Source organism: Neolamprologus multifasciatus, chromosome 11 (genome assembly GCF_963576455.1).
Source record: "Neolamprologus multifasciatus chromosome 11, fNeoMul1.2, whole genome shotgun sequence".
Lineage (NCBI taxonomy): Eukaryota > Metazoa > Chordata > Actinopteri > Cichliformes > Cichlidae > Neolamprologus > Neolamprologus multifasciatus.
Genome location: NC_140449.1, coordinates 10,528,923 through 10,549,231, shown reverse-complemented (window position 1 = coordinate 10,549,231; position 20,309 = coordinate 10,528,923). Strand labels below are relative to the sequence as shown.

Below are 20,309 nucleotides of genomic sequence, written 5' to 3'. Positions count from 1 at the left end.
AGGATATAAAAAGTTGGAGACATGTTGTTGTCTGGATATCTGCATCTTACATGCCTCTCTGTCGGCTAATTTCGGGGGAGGTAAGTTCAGAGATGCACTGCGAGTGTGAATATGGCTCAAATGAGAGATCATTGACTTTGCTCAACTGCTGCTCAACTCTTTTTCTCAGTCAACAGGAATTTAAATACAGGAATGCAGGTAAATCACACAATTGAGCCATAAAGAAGGTTTCTTCTTTTGGCAATTTGAAAATCACATCCAGTGAAATGCAACACTGTTGAGACCTGGATGATCTGAGCACAGACAGAAATACTCAAGAATTGCATTTTTGGTCCATATTACTGACATAAAACTTTAATATGATTCAATCTGAACGGATGAGACAAAAGAAATTCAAGAATTCAAGAAATACCAGTCTCACAGTTTAGACCTCACAGACACACTTAAGTATGTAATACATCTTTAACAAAGGCAAAAACCCTTATCTGAATTCAAATGAAGCCTCCCGTCCTTCAAAACATCCTCCAAAAACAGGTAATACATGCAATATTCAACAGCTACTTCTGTTAGTTTATGTGAAATTCTGTCAGCTAAAGCTTAAATGGAGTGTGAACACTGTGATGAATTATTGATGACTTAAGTACTCAAAAATAATTAAGAAAGTACGCATCAGAAGTTTGCTTCTAGTCTGAAGGGAGAAGCTTTGATACAAAAACACAGTGGTCAGCTTACACGAACACTTTTCAGTGTTGCACAGGACCTAATTACATCAAAGTCTGCATTGCATTAACGTTAGTACCCCCAAAAATCAAAGAAGTCACTAATATTGAAACAAGAGCATTGTTTTAAAAAATAATGTTTTTAATAGCTCTAATGATAGATTTAGTTAGCAGCTTTCTCTGTATGTCTACCAATAGATAACTACAGTATCTAATCTCACATAAGGTTGAGGCATATGAGAAATACTAAAATAAATAAGAATATTTTTACACTGAGCTGCCTGAGTAATCTTTGCACCTCTTAGGACCAGAAACAGATAATTATATTTGTAAAAGATGAAAATGCTAATGCTTCATTATTATTGCTTCTAAATATTACCCACAAGTAAATGTGGATCCAACAAAGTGCCATTTCCTGTTCAATAAATAAGCCGGTTCATTAAAACTCCAATGAGCCAACGCTGTAAAGTTTAATAGACCTGACAAAGTCAAGATGTTGGCATGGTTGCTTCTCACTTAATACCCCCTGGGCAGTCTCCTACGAGTGTGTAGGCACTTAACAGCTGACATTTACAAATGTCTGGAGGAACAGACTGATTTGATTGACTGTTTTTTTCCCAAAAACTGCTGAATGCAATATTAAACATTTCTGAAATAACAAAAATCTATCTAGTCTAAAATAATCTGCATACTGATTTGTAAATAATGGGATTTGAAATAAGCGGGTAGAAACAGAAAAAGTGTAAATGTCATCCTACTGAATTTCAAACATTAATATTGTGTAGACGTAGAGATTTTCATGAAAACATGTTTTAAGTTTTCTCTTTCTCTCTCTCTCTTTAAAAAATGAATACTCTTTTGATTGAGTGTGGCTGAGTGTGTGTGTGTGCAGGCTGGTGTGTGTATGTGTGTGTTGCTTTAAAGAATTATTTTTGAAGTTTTGGAAAAACTCACATACATTTTCTTACTAATTCAAGTGTGAATACTGATAACCTTCAAGTCTACATATAGTCACAGCCAATTACTTTAGCTGTGCACAAATACTTATAGCATATTTATATAAATTATAATATATACAGTATATTTAGATTATACATAAATAATCCACATGTTTATATGTGAATCTCTATCTGCTTTTGTGTGTGTTTGTGTGTATTACTTAATGGATATAGAATCATAATACACATATTGAGGATGTAGCTCATCTTATAAGATTTCAGACGGACTGAACAGATGGCGGTTGCCCTGAAAAAGCCATCAGGCAATGGGTAAAAGCACGATGTTGCACTAACACACAAACACAGTAAAGGTTTGAACAGTTTCAACTATATGACGCACTGGTGGGCATACCTGGTCATTATCACTGAAAAGGTGCATTCAGTTTTCTTAATTATCTGCATTCATAAAGTAAATTACCATGTTGTTTTTTCTTCAGTTTGCTGAGATGAACCTGGGATGCTGATCGTACCAGCAGCTGATTAAGGTGTTTATGAAGAACACAATTCTAGCAACAGCACAAGCAGTTTTCCTAATTACATTACAGCAGCATTGAGGGTGGGGGGTGGGGGGGGTGGGGGGCAAACGTTTCTATTCTCACGCTAAAGCTGAAAAACACAAAACAAAACACAATCTTACTTAAAATTTTGAAAACAATATCTCATCCTAAAGCTCTGAGCTCAGTTAGCTATTCACAGTTGCAATTTTTTGCTAGTGTATATTCACAATTTCCTTTTATTAACTATTAAGTTACAGCACCCCAATATCTCAAATGCTCCTTCTGCCCCATTAGATCCTTTCTTAGCAATATATGTGAAATATATTTGGGACATCTTAACCAAACTGGACTAAAGAGGATGTTGTTGTTACACAAATCCATCAACTTCACCTCAGCAGAGGTTTTTAATAGCTGCTCTCAAGTAGCTATTCTTTCACACATAAGCCTGAGAGCATCCTGTCACACTGACTCACTGCTCTTATCTAAAAAAAAAAAAAAAAAAAAAAAAAAAGGACATAAGCCACACTCTGTCCCAACACAAAAGATTGACAAAACCATGGCTACTGCCTGAGGAAGACAGAGGGAAGATCCACAATATAAGCTGACACACAGCACAGTAAAAAGTATTTACCCTCATCCTGATTAGATGTTTTAATATGAACAAATATAACTCAAGTAAATACAAAATGCAATTTTTAAATGATGATTTCAGGGGAAAAGGTCTTGTTCCTTCCTCTTGCAAAAACAAAGCATGCAGTTAAACAACAAAACACAACGTTAATTGACATTTTAATATGCCAGAATTAAAAACCCCTTTCACATAGTACAATATGACCTGGCAAACAACTTGACTTCAAATTTTAATTTAAAACACTGTTAAAATGGAGAATCATAGTGTAAAACAAAGTGACTCAAGTATATTTCTACTTGCCAAACTAAGAAAACAGTCTCCATGGATGACAAGCCTCTTTTTTAACTGCACAGGAAAGCAGAAAATTGGGCATGTCACACTACTTTTCCCCACATCTTTTCAGGAAAGTAGACAATGTCTTGCCCATTTACTGATTTAACCAACAGGCTTTTGAGCAGAGTGTCAATATCTGTAAATGATTTACTTTTGTAACATATTTTAAAGCACCATGAACCACGAGTTCTAACTTGTGATTCATGCCATGATAACAGTCAGGTTAGAATTGATCTTTTCACACAGCAGAGTGTTTCCTCTGTATCAGCCCTTTACAGAAGCTAAAATATGACATGGCTATGCCATTTAGAATGCCATATCACTATACTGTTGCTTTAGCAAAATATTTTTGCACAGAAAATGAGTTTACATTTCCTTGTACAAAGTCTAGGTATGTCTGAGAGCTGTATGCCAGCCTCAGATGGCCATTTAGTGCCTAAAAAGGGAGCTACTTCAATGTCAGTTCTCTAACAAGTAGTGTACCAAATGACTTACTCCACTCCAGGAAGCTATTGAGCAACATAACACAGTACTTAAAGAAAAGAAACACGTAATACATTCTTTTTTTTTGAGGAATGATCCCAGCACTGTTTAGCTAGCTGTAGTTTTCACACCAAAGTAGCCAACTGCTGCCCGCTGGCACGCTGAATGAATATAAGTAGCACATACTATATTACACATTGAGTTTATTCACCAGACTTTCCTTTTAATCTATAGTCCTTCTCATTGCTTTAGAAAACAAAATATTGATTATGAAACGAGTGATTCTTCTGTACTGTGTCTAAAGGAAGAGAGTAGAAGGCTGTCAAACCAGTGAAGAAAGTAAATAGAACAACACAGTCCCAAATGTTTTGATGTCAGGGTAAAATCAAGTGATGTGTTACAAAGTGCTGTCCTATTTCATCTGATGTCACTTGATGTTTATTGACTATACACATGGGAAATGCTAATTTTATCCAGAAAATGGTCTGAATAATTTCTGAAGTGACTGTACACGTTGGAAGTCATTGAAGTGAGCATCTGGTAAAACTAGAAAGGTACTCTGTTAGTATGTTCTCCACCAGGGCCACTGCGCTATTTCTGTTTAAAAAAAAAAAAAACCCAACCAAGCGCCACATCTTTTCTAAGTTTCAATGATATTCAGCTCAATCATTTTTATGTAACAAAAGGCTTTTGTTGGTGGACTAATGATCATCATCAGATTTTTCGTGTGCTACAAATGTTTGTTGTGTCTGGCTCTGAAATTCTTTGAAGTCTCAGGCTGTCAGTGAGGAAGAGCTTTTGTGACATGCTTATTAAATTAATCCTGTTTACTTTATGAATTGGAAGAAATTAGTCCCCAGTGTATTGAAAATTAGTGACTGCTGAAATCAGGTTTAATTAGGCACTAATTGATTAAAGTATTAGCTAGACAGTTATCTGATATTGCTTTTAGTTTGTCTTTGTCACCATATGGCATATGCCTGAACAGTTAGCACACAAGAAGCAGTAGTGCTAGAAAGAGAGGTGACCTTTTAATGAAGGATAAAAAAAATGCATTAGAATTTCTATCACTCAGCTGATATCCTAAATTAGCTTTTGTTTAAAGGTCACAATTGTTTGTTTGCTATAAATACAACCTGTATATTGAGCCTGATGAGGAAACAAATTAAATGTCACAAAACAACTTTGCTTTATTATTTGATCTAGATGGTAATAATAAATTACCTTAAATGAAGAACAGCGCAGTATTTGTTTAGTGACCTTCAGATGTAGGTGGTTGCTAGTTAAGGGCGATTTACCTTTTGAACAGGTTTCCCCATATACATATCAATCTAAGGAGGCTGCTGATGATCTCTGTGCAGGTACAAAGGGTCTGTGCTTTTCTCCTGTGCATTCATGTGCTCGCAACTGTTAACTTGCGCTAACATTTGACTGCCTTACCTGCCACACTACTGGCTCGACGTGATCAGCTGTGATGGACAGGCAGACGCTTAGCACGACGGTGTGAGAGGCAGAGGTTAGAACACTGGCGATGACGGCGTCCCGCATGGAGAACGGCAACATGGTGTAAACCACAAACACGATGAACAGGAAGAATGACACCTGCGGAGAAAGTCAAACAGTCATATAACATTTGCAAAGAGAAATGGAAAGGAGAAAATAAAAGGAGGAGAAGAAATGCATGCGGAAGAAAGGAAAATATAGATGCAAAAATGTGGTAATTTGAGATTTCAGTTTTCTGGACTAAATAGCCAGGTCATATTAGTGCCTTCAGCTTACTTAAGGGGGACAATCAGCACCTACACTTCAAATCTGACATCTCTAATGTAGCACAAGCAGTGGCTCCCTTTTGTATCCAGTTTTAACACACATACAATTGTATAAACACACAAATATACATACACACATAGGTTCTCACACACAAACACTTCTTTAATTCACTTTCTGCTGCAGGGTTAAAGCTTCTTGGCTATTCCCCTGCCTGAATAGAAAGGGTTCAGTCTTCTTCCTGCCTGTAGCCCGGATCCGGTTAACCATCCTTGGTTTATTTGCAGGACTTGTGGGAATGTTGTGTTAGGGTGCAGCAAGATGCAAAGAGGAGAGAAAATGCAGCCAAAGGACAGTGCGTGATTAAAACAGTAATGCCTCTATTAAAGCATGACTAACAAAAATGTCTTTGACGCATGACAACTTCCGAAGCTGCTCTTAATCAAATGTAGCAAACAATAGATTTTGCATGTCAGATGTGTTCTCAGCACTAGATATATTCTGTTTTTTTATGCACTTGGATAAAACAGAGACATCCACCATGTGGTATTACTGTTGGGCCTACATTACAATATAAAGCACCTTGAGGTAACTGTTAATGTGATTTGGCGCTATATAAATGAAACTAATTTGAAATTAATTGCATTAATTGTGAATGACCTGACAATTACTTGCTTTATTCTCTCCTGTCTGTGCTCAGATCCAATTGATTTGAATACTTGAGTTCTCACTTACAGCTCCTCTAAGCTCTTATTCATGTGTGAAAATAATATTTAACTACACTTATGAACCTAAACATAAGTAAATATTAAAGTTTTGTCTGGTCCATTAAAGACAAGACACTGATGTTCACATCTGAATAAAAAAAATTAACAAAAAGTGATAGGCCAAGTAATACAACTCCCATCTATAACTTCAGAATTAACAAAAACCACCACAGTAATTTACAGCTTTTTGCTGTAAATTTGTTGGATGCTGTAACCACTAGTGTAGTAGACCATGAGTTCTGCAATTACAAGAAGAGCAGAAACAAATGGATATGAACAAATGGAGATCATCATAACATACAAACACTACCTCAAACTAAAAGTTCAAACAGCAGCCTTAGATGATAAATGTCATCTACTTTAAGAACTAGAAAGTGCATTTTCTGAAGAAACTGCAGTGTGAATGCTTGAATCTGAATGTATGCACTAAAATGAATTGCTGAATTTTGAGTTAAAAATCTTGAATGAGATGAAAAATACAGAAATCTGTATTTCTGTATTTTTCAGCACTTCTGAAAACAAAAGTGCTGAACTGCTAAAAGCTGACATCCACAGAGAAGTTGGAAAATAGTTGAAAATGTTGTAAATTAATGTAAATTAGAAATACCTAAGAAATGAGAAAAAAAATTAGAGTCAGAAAACATCTGAATTAATATTAAAAGTTTATATTCTTCGAATCACTGAATGACTAAAATGTGATCCCTCCACTTGGATCCACACAGTTTAAAAAGTTTACATTCCTGAGCTTTGAAAGACACTGTGCTGGAAAGAGAACAACGATGGCGATGTTTTGAGGGTAAAATGATGGCTGTAGAGCAAACACTGTGGACACAGCAGCAGTTGAAAGAAAAGTGTTTAAGATGAATCTTGGCCCAGTGAGAGAGAGCTCATTAAGCAGGCAGGTGTGAGCCTGGTTGCTATAGTGACTGCACCCAATGGCTCCATACACACGCACACAGACATGCACCTCACTTTTGCTGCTTAAAATGAACAGAAAAGTTAGCCCCAAACAAATCACTCCCAAATGAAAAGTACATGTCGTATTGACAAAATTCTTTCACCGTGAGTGGCAGCAATGTCCAGTCTACCAAATTCTCAGTTTTCATGCCTGTGGAGTTTATTATATGGACGTGGTGACAGTGTAAAGACAGCATGCTCTTCTGATTTTCAAAGGAACTTTCTGAGCCATTTTAACATTGGAGTCTATGGAGGAGTTGGAGGGAGGAGGCTGCGCATTGGTGACATTTATGACAAACCATAACACCTAGTACAATAACAAACACATTGGATGAAAGAGGACAGCGATGGCCACGTTTTGAGGGTAAAATCATACCTGTAGAGCAAACGCTGCGGACACAACAGCAGTTTTAAGAAAAGATTTTAAGATTAATTTCCCCCCTCCTCTCACTCTAGCAGTTGAGCTGTCTCACTCTAGCGCCAACATTCCGCCCCATACACACCCATTATAAACTCTGAAATGGCTGGAAAAAAAAAAGCATGAAACTTAAACTGGAACTGAAGAAAAAGTATAATAGATATTGAAAAGATAAATACAAGTTGAATAGTTGAATGTCTTGTCTTCGTTTTAAAGTTTGAATGGTGGCTCTACGTCAATGTATGTGGAAGTAGATACAGTTTAAAGAGGAGTAAGCTGAAGGAGAATTTGAAGGGTCTCCCCATTGAAATACATGGGAAATTTTTGCAAAGAAAAGCATCTGGACTTCTTTTCTTTGCAAGCTCCTTTGACTACAATGGCCTGGATGACTGAGAACCTTCATAGACATGGGAAATTTTTGTTGAAAAAAGTTTTATAATTTTAAAAATATAAATGCTATAAATGACAAAAATACAAGCAGTCATGTCACAAAGAAGAGGAATCTAACGGTGTTTGAATGGTTTTTCTAAGTAGTTTTTCTAAGTTTTGAAGGAGATGGAGTACTAATAATGTACTCTATCTCACACATTATTAGTATGAATGCTTGAAAAGCATTCACACTAATAATGTAAAAGAACCCAATATGTTCCTGATAAGAGTGTGGTGTTATTAAAAAGCCCTCCAGTAGAGCAAGTGCAGACATCCATCCAGATATCTATTAAAAAAGAATTTCACTTATTCAGTCCAAGAATAACAAACTGTATCCACACAAAAGATAACGTAAGAAAACAAGAAAAATAGAAAAGAATGCATTTTATTGTCACTATGCACATGTATAATTAGTTTAAGATCAACAGCAACTCCTACCCAGTACACACATGTAAAAAAGATAGGGTAAGGTATCAGCCACTATCTGCTATATCATCAACTATAAAATATTGGCTTTCTTGATAGATTTTGATCGAAAATGTGAAAAACTGCTACATTAATATTTGGCAATCAACTCAGTAAAGCACTTTACATAATAAGACATCAAAGTGCTTGGAAGTACTGATGAAGTTTAAATATTTGAAAAGTCAAACCAATATGAAATAGAGCAACAATGATTTTTAATTGAAGATGATACTGACAGTATACACTATGCATTGATTATGTTTCATTTTATTAAAAAAAACAAACTTGTTGAAGTGCTGACTCCTCAAAAAAAAATGTTCGAAAGGCTATTCTGCTGGGATGATGCAGCGTCTCTGTGCATTTCTCAATAGTTGCAGAGCATCTTACTCAACGTGAAGCCTGACATATCATTACAATGAACATCAGATTACTACCATCTGTTACTGACAATCAAATGCATTTACAATTACTTCCTGTTATTATGAGCAATAATAATAATGGTGGTTTTCTGCAGTGTTTCGAGAGTGAGAAGAAATTCATCATTTTCAGCGATGTGACTGACACAAAGGCCAAGCACCTGAATTACGCTCAATATAAAATTCCACAACCTCCTACTAATAAATGTTCACATTGCTGTAAGATGCATATAACATTTAAGAGTGTTTGAATATACAAATTCAAGCAAAAGCAACAGGTAGCAGTTGAAGTGTATATTTTGCTTCATGCATGGTGAAGCCTTGCAGTGGTTTGTTTTTATTACCTACAGAAGTTCTACACCTCCGTCTTTGTAGAGACAGTGTATAGTCACGAACACCAACATCTGCAGCTGCTTGACCTTCATAGCAACTATGTCTTTTTCTAAATCAGTGGAGCTCATCTTTTTAGATATGCAGTCTGGCATTTCCATTTTCCATTTTATCCAAGTCATTTCACATGTATAAACTAACAACAATTACCATAATAATCCCCACTGCATAAATTACTGAAGGAAAATGTTATATTGAGTATGTGGAGAGAAAATGATTTTTAAAAGATGCAGGAGAAAGTGCAAAGAACCAACAAAACATCTAACGCTAATCCCCATTTCTATCAAATGCATAGCTAGGGCCCAGGCCTGAAACTGTTAAGATAGAGCACTACAAAATAACATCAACATTTAGCTAATAATATCTCTGGAAGACAAAGTAAAGTTTATAAATTTGCATGCATCTTGTTTTCCTTCATTTTGGTCCCAGGAGAGATATGTTTTTTAATCTCTTTGTGCCAATGCCTGACAGAGCTTTAATTGGGTGCAGTCTTTTTTTTGTCTTACAATGTCATGGTTCAGTTGTGCTGGCAATAACAGTTAGAATCCAAGCATGAATGCAGCACTGAGAAGTTTTAGAGGCCATCTATTGGGAAGGGATGCTGGAACAGGAAAGCAGGCAGAAATGGCAGGAAAGCATTGTTGAATATATATATATATATATATATATATATATATTGGCAAGAAGAGAGAGCGAGTAGTCACCTGTTTATTGTGCGGAAATGCTGACAAAATAAGATGACTGTGGAGAAATATGAAATTTGATGAGCACAGAGGAGAAAACAAGAGCAGGGTGACTAGCAGAAAGGTAAGGGTCACTTAAATGATGAGAGAGCTCACATAATTGATGGTAGTTTTAATCTTGAGCATTTTTGTTTGTCTTGGCCAATGTAGGTACACGGCACACGCTTTGTAACTCATTTCATGTGATGCTAGTCAATCAAAGCCTTCATTCAGAATACGAATTTTAGGAATTTATTTTATTTATATAGCGCCAAATCACAACAACAGTGGTCTCAAGGTGCTTTATATTGTAAGGTAATACATACAGAGGAAAACCCAGCAATCATTTGACCTCCTATGAGCAAACACTTTGGCAACAGTGGGAAGGAAAAACTCCCTTTAAACAGGAAGAAACCTCTGGCAGAACCAGGAACAGGGAGGGGCGGCCATCTGGTTGGGGAGAGAGAAGGAAGACAGGGAAGTGCTTCCACGGTGAGATTAGATGCAAAATCAGGTTTAAAGCTGAGATGGTAGGAAATGTAGGAAAGGAAAAACTTAAACTATGCCTTTTTATTATAAACATTGATTTGAAGTCTTTTTCAAAAGCTGTATTTTATTTTTGACTGCTGATCTTAAATTCTCTTAAATGAAAATAGAACATTTTTTACTTTTTTTTTTTATTATTAAAGTACCATCCACTTCATTTGTGAAAATTAATTCAACATTGTTGGAATACTGCTGAATAGTACTTTGTCTTATATGATAGCCAGTTTTCGAATATACAGTATATAGTTGGGCTACTTTCAAGTATACTGCATTGAATTATGATGCAACTTTCTGAAAATTTGGACTTTTATTTGAGGAAATTTACTCTAACTGGACTTCTTAAATTTGATCTAGACAGAGACCACAGATGAAGGCGAGGAGAAATTTAGTTCTTCACAAAAGTCCCCCAGTGGAATTGAAGTTTTTATCCCTTCAGTGCCCCATGATAGCCAATGTATGTTATGGTCCACGTGCATAAACATTAGAAATTAAACATTAGGCCCCAAGATTATACAGACAATAATTATTTGTTTTAATATGGCAGAAGAGGAATAAGAAAGTATTAATTTACTTCCTAATACAGGAGAGAGCCGCTAATGCTGCCAAGCACCATCTAGCACAGTAACATAATTTGCTTAGGGTACATAAAGCCTTTCCCTAAATTAATTCTCTGAAATTCAATGCTGCTAACTCAATCACAAAATTGTACCCGGTATAATGGAGAGGCTGCAGGAGTGAAGACACCTGCTAAGTTCTCCTACACAGTTGATACACGATGTAGTATTAAGAGTGCAGGGAATCCTGCATTCTGGTTACAGGAACATAAGGGCAAATGATGGACGTTGAACTTGATTTCTTGAATAACTTAAATTTCAAGACAAGGTCTGAAATGTCAATTAGCAATATATTTCAATATTGTTAACATTTATCCATATCTTCTGTGCAACTTTTGATCCTAAATCAAATCATCTAGTACTCATTGTAAATAAAGCTTACATAATGTAAACATCACCAGTACGAGTGAGTACATACATTTTGCACAAAAGCTTTGTGAGATAATTACAGCAATCAAATAGTCAGGATATACAATAAATTAAATAAGCCCGAAGCTTCAGAAGATAGGATGAACAAAGCACTCAAACAGCCCTATATTACTTGATAAGTACAAGTAAACATACTCAGAAATTAAAAAGGTTCTGATATGCAATAAAGACACATTTTCAAAATTTTCACCTGTGTTTTGCATACATGTGAAAGACATCATATTAATGGCTTTGCTCCCACCCCATCCTGTTTTCATAGTTATTAAATCCAAAATGCCAACAGGTATCTGTTCTTAGTTCTGGCATTGGCTTCAGTAGACACAGATCAAACTGATTCAACTGATGCTGGTTCACTAGAATTGGATGGACCTCATTCTGTGATGAATCAAAAGTGCAAAAGTGTCCAGACAAACTGGGCTAAAGCTTCAGAAAATCAACAGAAAATGGACTACATAAAGAAAACAGATGTCTATTTTTTATGATTTATTACTGGATCATTCAAATGGAGCCCAGCCCTATTACAGGCCCTGTTATCTAAAAACTGCGCCCAAAGCTTTTTGTTGGTTCATCATGCTAAGTCAACTTTGCTTCTCTCCATGAATCTATCCCTTGATAATTACACTGGTGAGGGTTCATAAAACAAATTATAGAGATGGAGTGTCACATTACATCAGCCTTTTAGTCCACAGTCAGTGGCTGAGATTAGTGTACAGGTTAGATTTACTACATAGGATATGTGCGCGTTGCTGTCCATGTGTGTCAGCTATTTATAGTCAGAGATGACATATACGCATTTCATTTCTGGCTACACTTATTAAAATTGAGTAAAGAAAAAATGTATTGATTTGAAGTAAAGATGCAAAATTAAATGGAGTGAGGCAATGAGAGGCAATTAGCCAAGTGCTTGGTTTGCAATTTATGTAATCTGTCTGGGTATGTTGACCTTGATCACTAAGATAAATTAAACCGATAAAGGAGAAAAAAAAACAATTACTTCTCGTTACACTGAAATGCATCTGTCCCTGTCTCTTCTGCCACCATTTGCCTGTCTTTCCTATCAGTAGTTCCTGTTCTATTGCCATCTTCCCTCTTTTGAGTGCATCTGGCATGTGTGTCTGAGAGACAGGGAGAAGGAAAGGAGGAGAGGAGGCATAGTCCAGACATCTCTCAGTGAGGGGCAGAGGCTGGACCACACAGATAAGCCTTTCTTCCTACCACCAGCAAATAGAGAGGGCTTTGTAGGAAAAGGATAAGCATCCAATTGATTTCAGGTTTGAAAATGGAAAGTGCACTCCATAATAACTAAATCTGAGAGAGCAGGAATGGTGACCACAACAACACATAAGAATTTTTTGACGATCAACAATGAAATGCTTCTTTTACATGATCTGTACTGACAGTGCAGCTTTTAGTATGACTATATTTTGCTCTCTTACCATCACATTATCTCTCAGAGGATGTCACCATAAAAGTACATATGGAGATGTCACTGATTTTATTTAATCCACAATATACTGGATAAACAGCAGAAATCTAATGGGAGAAAGCTTTGCAAATTCTGCAAGAGATAACACATGAGATGTCAGATTCATTTGGTTCCAAGGCTAGTCCGTTTCCCTTGGGTGGGCAGGTTCTCTCTTTTCAGTGGGTTTAAAAAATGTAATCAGGACAAAAGGGAAATCATCTAGTTTTGTCAACACATGAGCAGAAATGCAACTGGAAAATATTCAAATCAGAGTGCCATCTATAAAGATCAAAAACAAGTCATGTTATTTCCTTAAATGAATAAGTCCAGTTACTTCTTAAGCGTTAGGCTTAAAAGGTCATATGTAGTGAGATTAAAAAAAAGAGTAAAAGAATGGAAAAGACACTTGAATTTAAGAGCTAAATGTACACTATATTTTGAATTTTCACCTACTTTGTCACAAGACAGCCCTCTTCTTGTGGATAACTAAAGTATATCCAAGCCATTTTACAATGCGTTTGTGATATGTGTAACTTTAGTGTTTTAAAGCTTAGCTGCAGTAACAAATGGAAGTTGCTTTTGAAATTAGGTATCGGTACCACAAAAAATGTATTTAATCACAATTTGGCATGCTGTCATAAATTAGAATAAATGTTGTGTTTGGGAATTCTAGGATGGTCCAAAGGCCAAGACATGCCAACATTAAACATTTTTCACAAATATTTCATCTACTGGTATCAAACTCAGAGTATGGTATTTAGTGTACAGTGTAAGCTTACAGACGTTGCCGTATAAAAAATAGCCAGTGATGCTGAAATAAGCAAAAATGCACTTACTTTATCAATACATGCTTCCAGTACACACATGATCTGATCAAGTAATGATAGTGGGTGTGCCAGTCTGGACTGGTTGGTGCTTTCAATGCTTTATCATATAAGGAATGGAAGCTTTCAGTTGGTGTAGATGACATAAAAGATGTAGACTCTATCCCAGATGTTGCAAACTTCTTAAGCTTATGTGTAATTTCCCAAAGGACAATTTGTATTCACTCATCTGGCCTTATTCCTGGGCTTTCAGGCTAGTCTATTCTACACTTCCAGCTCTTCACTATTGAACGTGATTCTGTTATCATCACCCTGACCCAATCTTTCGTTGCCCACGTTCTGTGAACCAATCAGCCACTGCTCTGCATGCTTTAAATCTCAGTGCTTTTCTTCATTCGTGCAACTCACTGCTTCCACCTCATCTTGGCCAGTTGTCCAAGTCTCCATCTGCTTTGCCTCTACCACCAGCATCTATACTGGGAGGGGGGGCTAATCTTTACTTCCACAAATTATGATGAGGCTCTCAAACAGTCTCGACTTAATAAAATAACTCCAGTAAAGGTTACCAGATTGTTTCACAGGCTTTCACCTCTATAAAAATGAGAGTTTTGGTAGCTGGGTGCATGTTTTCCTACCAGGACATCCCAGCAAATTCACCCCAATGTCAGACCATGCAATGCTTAGAACAACTGACTACTCATCTCAGACTACAGTTATGAGTTAACTGTTTATGATAATGACAGCACAATCACAAAAAGACTGTAGAAAAAGACTAAGTAGGCATAGCCTTTTTTTTACGGTGGCCCCTAGAGACAAAGCACTTGCAAACTCCAAAACACTTACAAATTCCAAAACACTTGCAAAATCCAAAACACATGCAAACCCCAAAACACATGCAAACCCCAAAACACAACGGAAGTGCTCCAGGACGCTAGGGGCAGTGTTGAGCTTTTGTTACCTAGTAACTACACAAGCCAGGAAGTACCCGGCTTATGTACCATAGGCTGCTCGAAATGCGGCCCTCAAATGAGACCACGGGACTGTAACAAAATGATTGTTGGGCTTCATTTCTGTACTGAGCAGTCATTTTAAGATTAGTTAGTAAATAACAATTAGCTAATGTTGTTCATGAGACTAAAGTCATCTCACTGTTTTGGAGTTTGCATGTGTTTTGGATTTTGTAAGTGTTTTGGAGTTTGCATGTGTTTTAGATTTTGTACGTGTTTTGGAGATTGCATGTGTTTTTAATTTTCTGGCAAAAATAAAACACAGCACATCAGGACAAACACCTCATACCGAATAATTTGGACTTCTTTTGAAGCCTGGGCACCTTGTAATTATTGAGACAACCTCCTCATATTAAATGAAATGTGAAACCATCAATCTGACAGAAAAACCTGCCTGAAACTGGGTTATACAACAGGACAATGATCCCAAGTACACCAGTAAATTTGTAGCATAATGGGTCAAAAAATAAAGAATCAAAGTGTTGCAATGGTTCAGTCAAAGTCCAGACCTTAGTCCAACTGCTGCATCAAGATGTTGAGAGAGCTTTCCATAAACAAATATTTGCAAACTTTAATAACTTAAAGTAATCTTGTAATGAAGAGTTTGCCAAAATTCCTTGATAATGGTTTTAGAGACTGATAAAGACATTCATAAAATTATTTCTTAATGTTACTGCTGCTAAAGATGATTCTACAACAACTAACCACAACCATTCTACTTTTTCACAGGACTTCGCTGTTCAGCATGTTTTCTGACTCTCCAAAACTGTTCCTCTTATTGTCATTTTCAGTGTATGGAGCAATTTTCAATAAACTGTTACTATATAATAAAGAAATGTTGCAGCTAGTACAAAAGGGAGCCTTGATAGCTAAGGCAAAAAAAGGCTTCATCTTAATAAAAAAAAACATGTCAATATTTTAAAGAAATACGTGTAAAATAATGTTGGTGTTGGCCTTTTTTAGTGTACATGCTGGTGTCTGAGGAAATGTTCTCCGAGGACAACTTGCTTATATTACATACTGAATTTTTGATTGTGACAACTGGCAACAACATTTTCATCTACTTACTAGCGAGGGCTACACTGCATGAAAGACATGGGAAAAAGTCATCTAAATGACCTTAGGGCTGTACATGACAGGTGAGGCGATTAGAGAGGATGAAGCCAATGTTCTAATCAGTATTTTGTTCCCCTACTTCTCATGTCTACCACTTTGCTACAGCATAGGAAGCTATAATTGACTGTGCCTTTTACTTTGAATTCCCTAGTTTCTCCTCTGCAGTAGATATGCACTTAGCAACTGGACAGTAACACCGGGGTAACCACAGTTTCAAAGATTGGTTGTTAATATAATTGACTATGATGCAATTACGCAGCATGCTCCAAAATCATGATTAAAGTGAAATACTTGAAAAATAAATAAATAAAAAATTAAAGATCCCCTCTGGACATGCTTATTAATAAAATTATCAAATCAGCTTTTAGGTCATGTTCACATTGACATATATAATTGGCTTTATTTTGTATATGAGATTATGGAGTTACTGATCTCATAAGATGTTCATATTTAAAGAGTTGGGTGAAAATGGATGGAGGATTAATAACAGCAATTATAGGTTTTAATTGTGTCAGACAAGCACAAAAGTCAGTTAAATAATACATTTGGCATCAGCAGGAAGAATCTAGACCGGCGGTTGTAGTGTAATGCTATGGGCAATTTTTTCATCACACTACAAACTTTATTACCAATCAGTCACTGTTTGATGACCTGATTTAGAATTGCTTCAAGCAACTCTTAATATCTTCTATATTTGCTATTTTCAGCATGAGAATGACCACACCACAAAGGTTATCTCAAACTGATGTAATGGAGAGAATAATGATTGCAATGTTCACCAGATCTGAAGTAAATCCACCAGAAATTTGTACCTGAAATGTGTAGCTGTGGAAACTGTGAGGGCCACAAACCAGACGCCACATTTTAAAGCAATGCAAAAGCAAACAGAAGCCTCACTCAGCATTAGTAAAGTGTTCTTTTCAAAACACTTGGTGATTACAAAGTAAATAACAACTAGTTTAGTACATAATACATACAAAGTGATTTTGGAGACATCTATAAAATGCAAAAAATGCATTAAATTTTTTTTTTTTTTTAAAGGACCAGGATGTAGGTTGTAAAACTTGCTCCCACTCGACACCTTGACGGCTGTATCTCTACCGACATGCAAAGTGCTGCTAAAAACATTGTCTGTATTAGTTAAGCTAGAGGTAACAGATTGAAAAGAAAGAATTTTATTGCTGCTTATGTATTCTGGTTTAAATGATCCATTATAGACATCACTTGCTGTAATAAATAGGGGAGGGGGGGGGGGATCACAAATAAAGTGCTGATCCTGTCCACTTAAATGGATTAGTCACATGGCCCTGATACTAACTTCATCTGTAACTCTTTTGACCTTCTTCTTGCTTTTGGCACTACAAATCTCTCAGAGCCAAGATGTGTTTCAAATGGCGCCTGCTCATTGCTATACTGTGCTCTGAACTGATTTCAGTCATTTATATGTAATTTGCCTGGCAAAGAGTGTATCAGCCTTAGAAGCCAGCAACTACAATTGTTATTTAAACATATTTACTTCCTTAGGTTAAGCAACAAAGCTAAATGTCAAAAGAATTTCATATAGCCATCAGATGTTTTGGCTTGCCCTGTCCTCTCAATCTGAGTGATATCAAGAACTATTCATTTATTATTCTGACTAGAACATCTAGTCTAAAAATTAGCACATATGTATTATTCACAGGCTTTTTCCTTTTTTTTTTTTTTTTTTCTGCCTGTCCCATTTGGTTCTTTAGCCGTCAGAATTGTTGTCTGAAGACCAACAAGGATACCCAATGGATTTATTTTGCCAAATGGATCATCATGGCATTGCCGTATTGGTCCATTTGATCGACCTTTGTTTTTATTATTTATTTTATTTTATTTTCAGTTGTTACAGACGGGACAGACATGAGTGAGGGATAGGAAAGGGAGAAAGAAAGAGGAAGGAAAAGAAAAACAGAAGGGGAGAGGGACAGTGAGAAAGGGGGGGGAAAAAATATCTCCAGGATCACCTGTTGAGAGAAAAAGAATAGAAAACAAGCAAAAAAACCAACAAAACAAAGCAACATACTATACACAACACCATCGCATTAATCTAGCTAAGTGTAAACAGCAGTAAATACTAAATATTGAATGTTGTTGTGCAGCACGCAGGACAGACAGCGCACAATGTGCTTTGAAGTAGCAGCCAAGAAAGGTGTGATTTAAGTCTACGAACAGTGAACACCCGTGTGCACACCTGTGTGGGTCGGCGCGCTTGTATTCAAATGGTTTCCCCATGTAATGGTCTGCAAGAGGATGTAGAGAGCCATAGCCCCGTCCCCCAGGGCATGAAGCAGGCATGGAGGAGATCCAGGCCCCAGACATCCAGAGGCCCCAGAGTGCAAGAGCCCAAGGAGGACCACCGGAGGGGCATCCGTGCCACCTTCATGGGAAGGGCTGAGGATCCCCAGACGAGGGGTCACCCAGTAGCCACCGGGCAGAAACTAGAGGAGGCTGCACCGGCGTGCCCGCCGGCTCCGCCGGCAGCCAGCTGTGCCAGAGTGAACCGAGCCGCAGGCACAGAGGCCGGAGGCCCGAGGGCCCTCCACGCCCCGGAAGAGGCCTGACCGAGCAGCAGGCGCCAGGCCCCGCCAAGTAGCCACCGGGAGTGAGCTGGCACATGACCTGAGCGCCCAGCCCCGGACACCAAGAACCAACAATGCACCGACCCTTGAGGGCATCAGTCACCGGCAGGGAGTGTGGTGAGGGGAGATAGGCCTCCACACTTGGAGGGCCTGGGAGTTCCCAGAGAGGTGGAGTCTAAGACCCGACCTGACATATAGACACAGACAAACAGGCACACACAGACACAGACATACATTCCCACCCTCATGCACACATATACAAACACTCAGCACTCACCCAACGTTGGAATAAACGTAAATGGACATGTACACACAATCACACTCCCCAAACATACTCTATACCCCGGGTCCGGGTATCCTCGCCCCCAGAGGGGGAAACGGCACCCAGACCCAAGAGATGTTACCCTTCCCTCCGGGGTGGAGGCAAGCAGACCGCCCCAGACTCCGCAGCAGCAGGGAGGCCAATCGGACAGCCAGCATCTCTTCCCAGCCCTCCTGCCCCGATGGCTAGCAGAGAACAGGGGTGTGTTAAGACCCCATACCCTCCTCCTCCCGCTCAAGTGTAGTGTTGCTGCGTGTTGCTCTAAAGTGTATTTAAAACAAGGGAGAGCATGGTGCTGCTGCCAGAGAGCAGCAGGTGTTAGCACGGCCCCTCCCGAGAACCCTCGGGAGGGGCCGAACCCTCAATGTCTACATGGATTTAAAATTGAGAGGTGGGCACTGGCGCCAGAGGTAGGTTTGAATACACAGACCGTCTACTGGACGCCGTTAACGTGCCCACCCTCAAAGGCCCTATATATATATGTGTGTGTTATGAGAGTGTAAGTAATGTGGATGTCTAAGTTGTGAGATAAAATTGAGGCACAGGTGGCCAGAAGAGGACAGAGGGGGGGGGAATGTCTCCCCTGCACCCTGGTGACACACCCGCACCCCAAAGCCCTACCTGTGTGGGTGGGTGTGGTGGAGCGGGAAGAGGGAGGCAGCCGGGGATGGGGAGGAAAAGAAGGGAGGGGAGGGTGTCCCTCCCTAGGGCCAGCTCCCCCGCTGACCCCAATAGGCACCCCCGTCCCCTGGTATCCACCAAGGCAAGGGAGCCCAGGCCCATCCAGACCGGGGCCTACGGCAGCAGCACCGCCAAGCCCCACAGGATCCGGGGCAGCCCACCCCACCCCACCGCAGAGGAAACTGTACCCACCCCAACATTCAATCATCTACCAGACTACACAAGACACAGACACCCAGGTTAAGTTTATTCTCCACCTCTCCTATGTCTCTCCCCCACCTGCAGAGTGGACTCCTGCAAAGATGGAACAACCTCCCTGCCAGTTGAAGAGCCCCCCGGTTAGGCCGATGCACAAGAGGCCCCCTGCGCCAGGGCTGAGCCCCCGTGCACCCACCCGCCCACAACCTCGGCGACACACCGACGAGGACCGAAGCCCCCAAGGCCCAGCCAGAGCCCCAGCACGGAGGCGAAGCACCCCCGAACCCCAAACCCCCACGCCCGCCCCGGATCCACTCAGGGGCAGCCAGGCCACAGGCTTTTTCCTTACTGACTACATAAATAGATATGACTCACATTCATTTCACTAATACATGAAGTAAGTTTTCTGGTCACCCCGGGCGTAAATGAGTAAACTGAAAACTGTATACAAAGATGACGCTGTGTGAGAACACTAATGAGTCATTAGCTTAATCTATAAATTGGCAACA

General features: G+C 38.7%; 1 protein-coding gene across 3 annotated transcripts in view; it reads right to left on the bottom strand.

Moving 5' to 3' along the window:
* The window catches only part of adcy2a (adenylate cyclase 2a), a 69,057-nt gene that overhangs the window by 30,586 nt on the left and 18,162 nt on the right, over nucleotides 1-20,309 (bottom strand). For all 3 annotated transcript variants that reach the window (XM_085176268.1, XM_085176270.1, XM_085176267.1), the window contains one exon: nucleotides 5,102-5,263. In XM_085176268.1, the coding sequence (XP_085032394.1) occupies nucleotides 5,102-5,263 (162 nt within the window). The remainder of the gene's footprint in view (nucleotides 1-5,101; nucleotides 5,264-20,309) is intronic.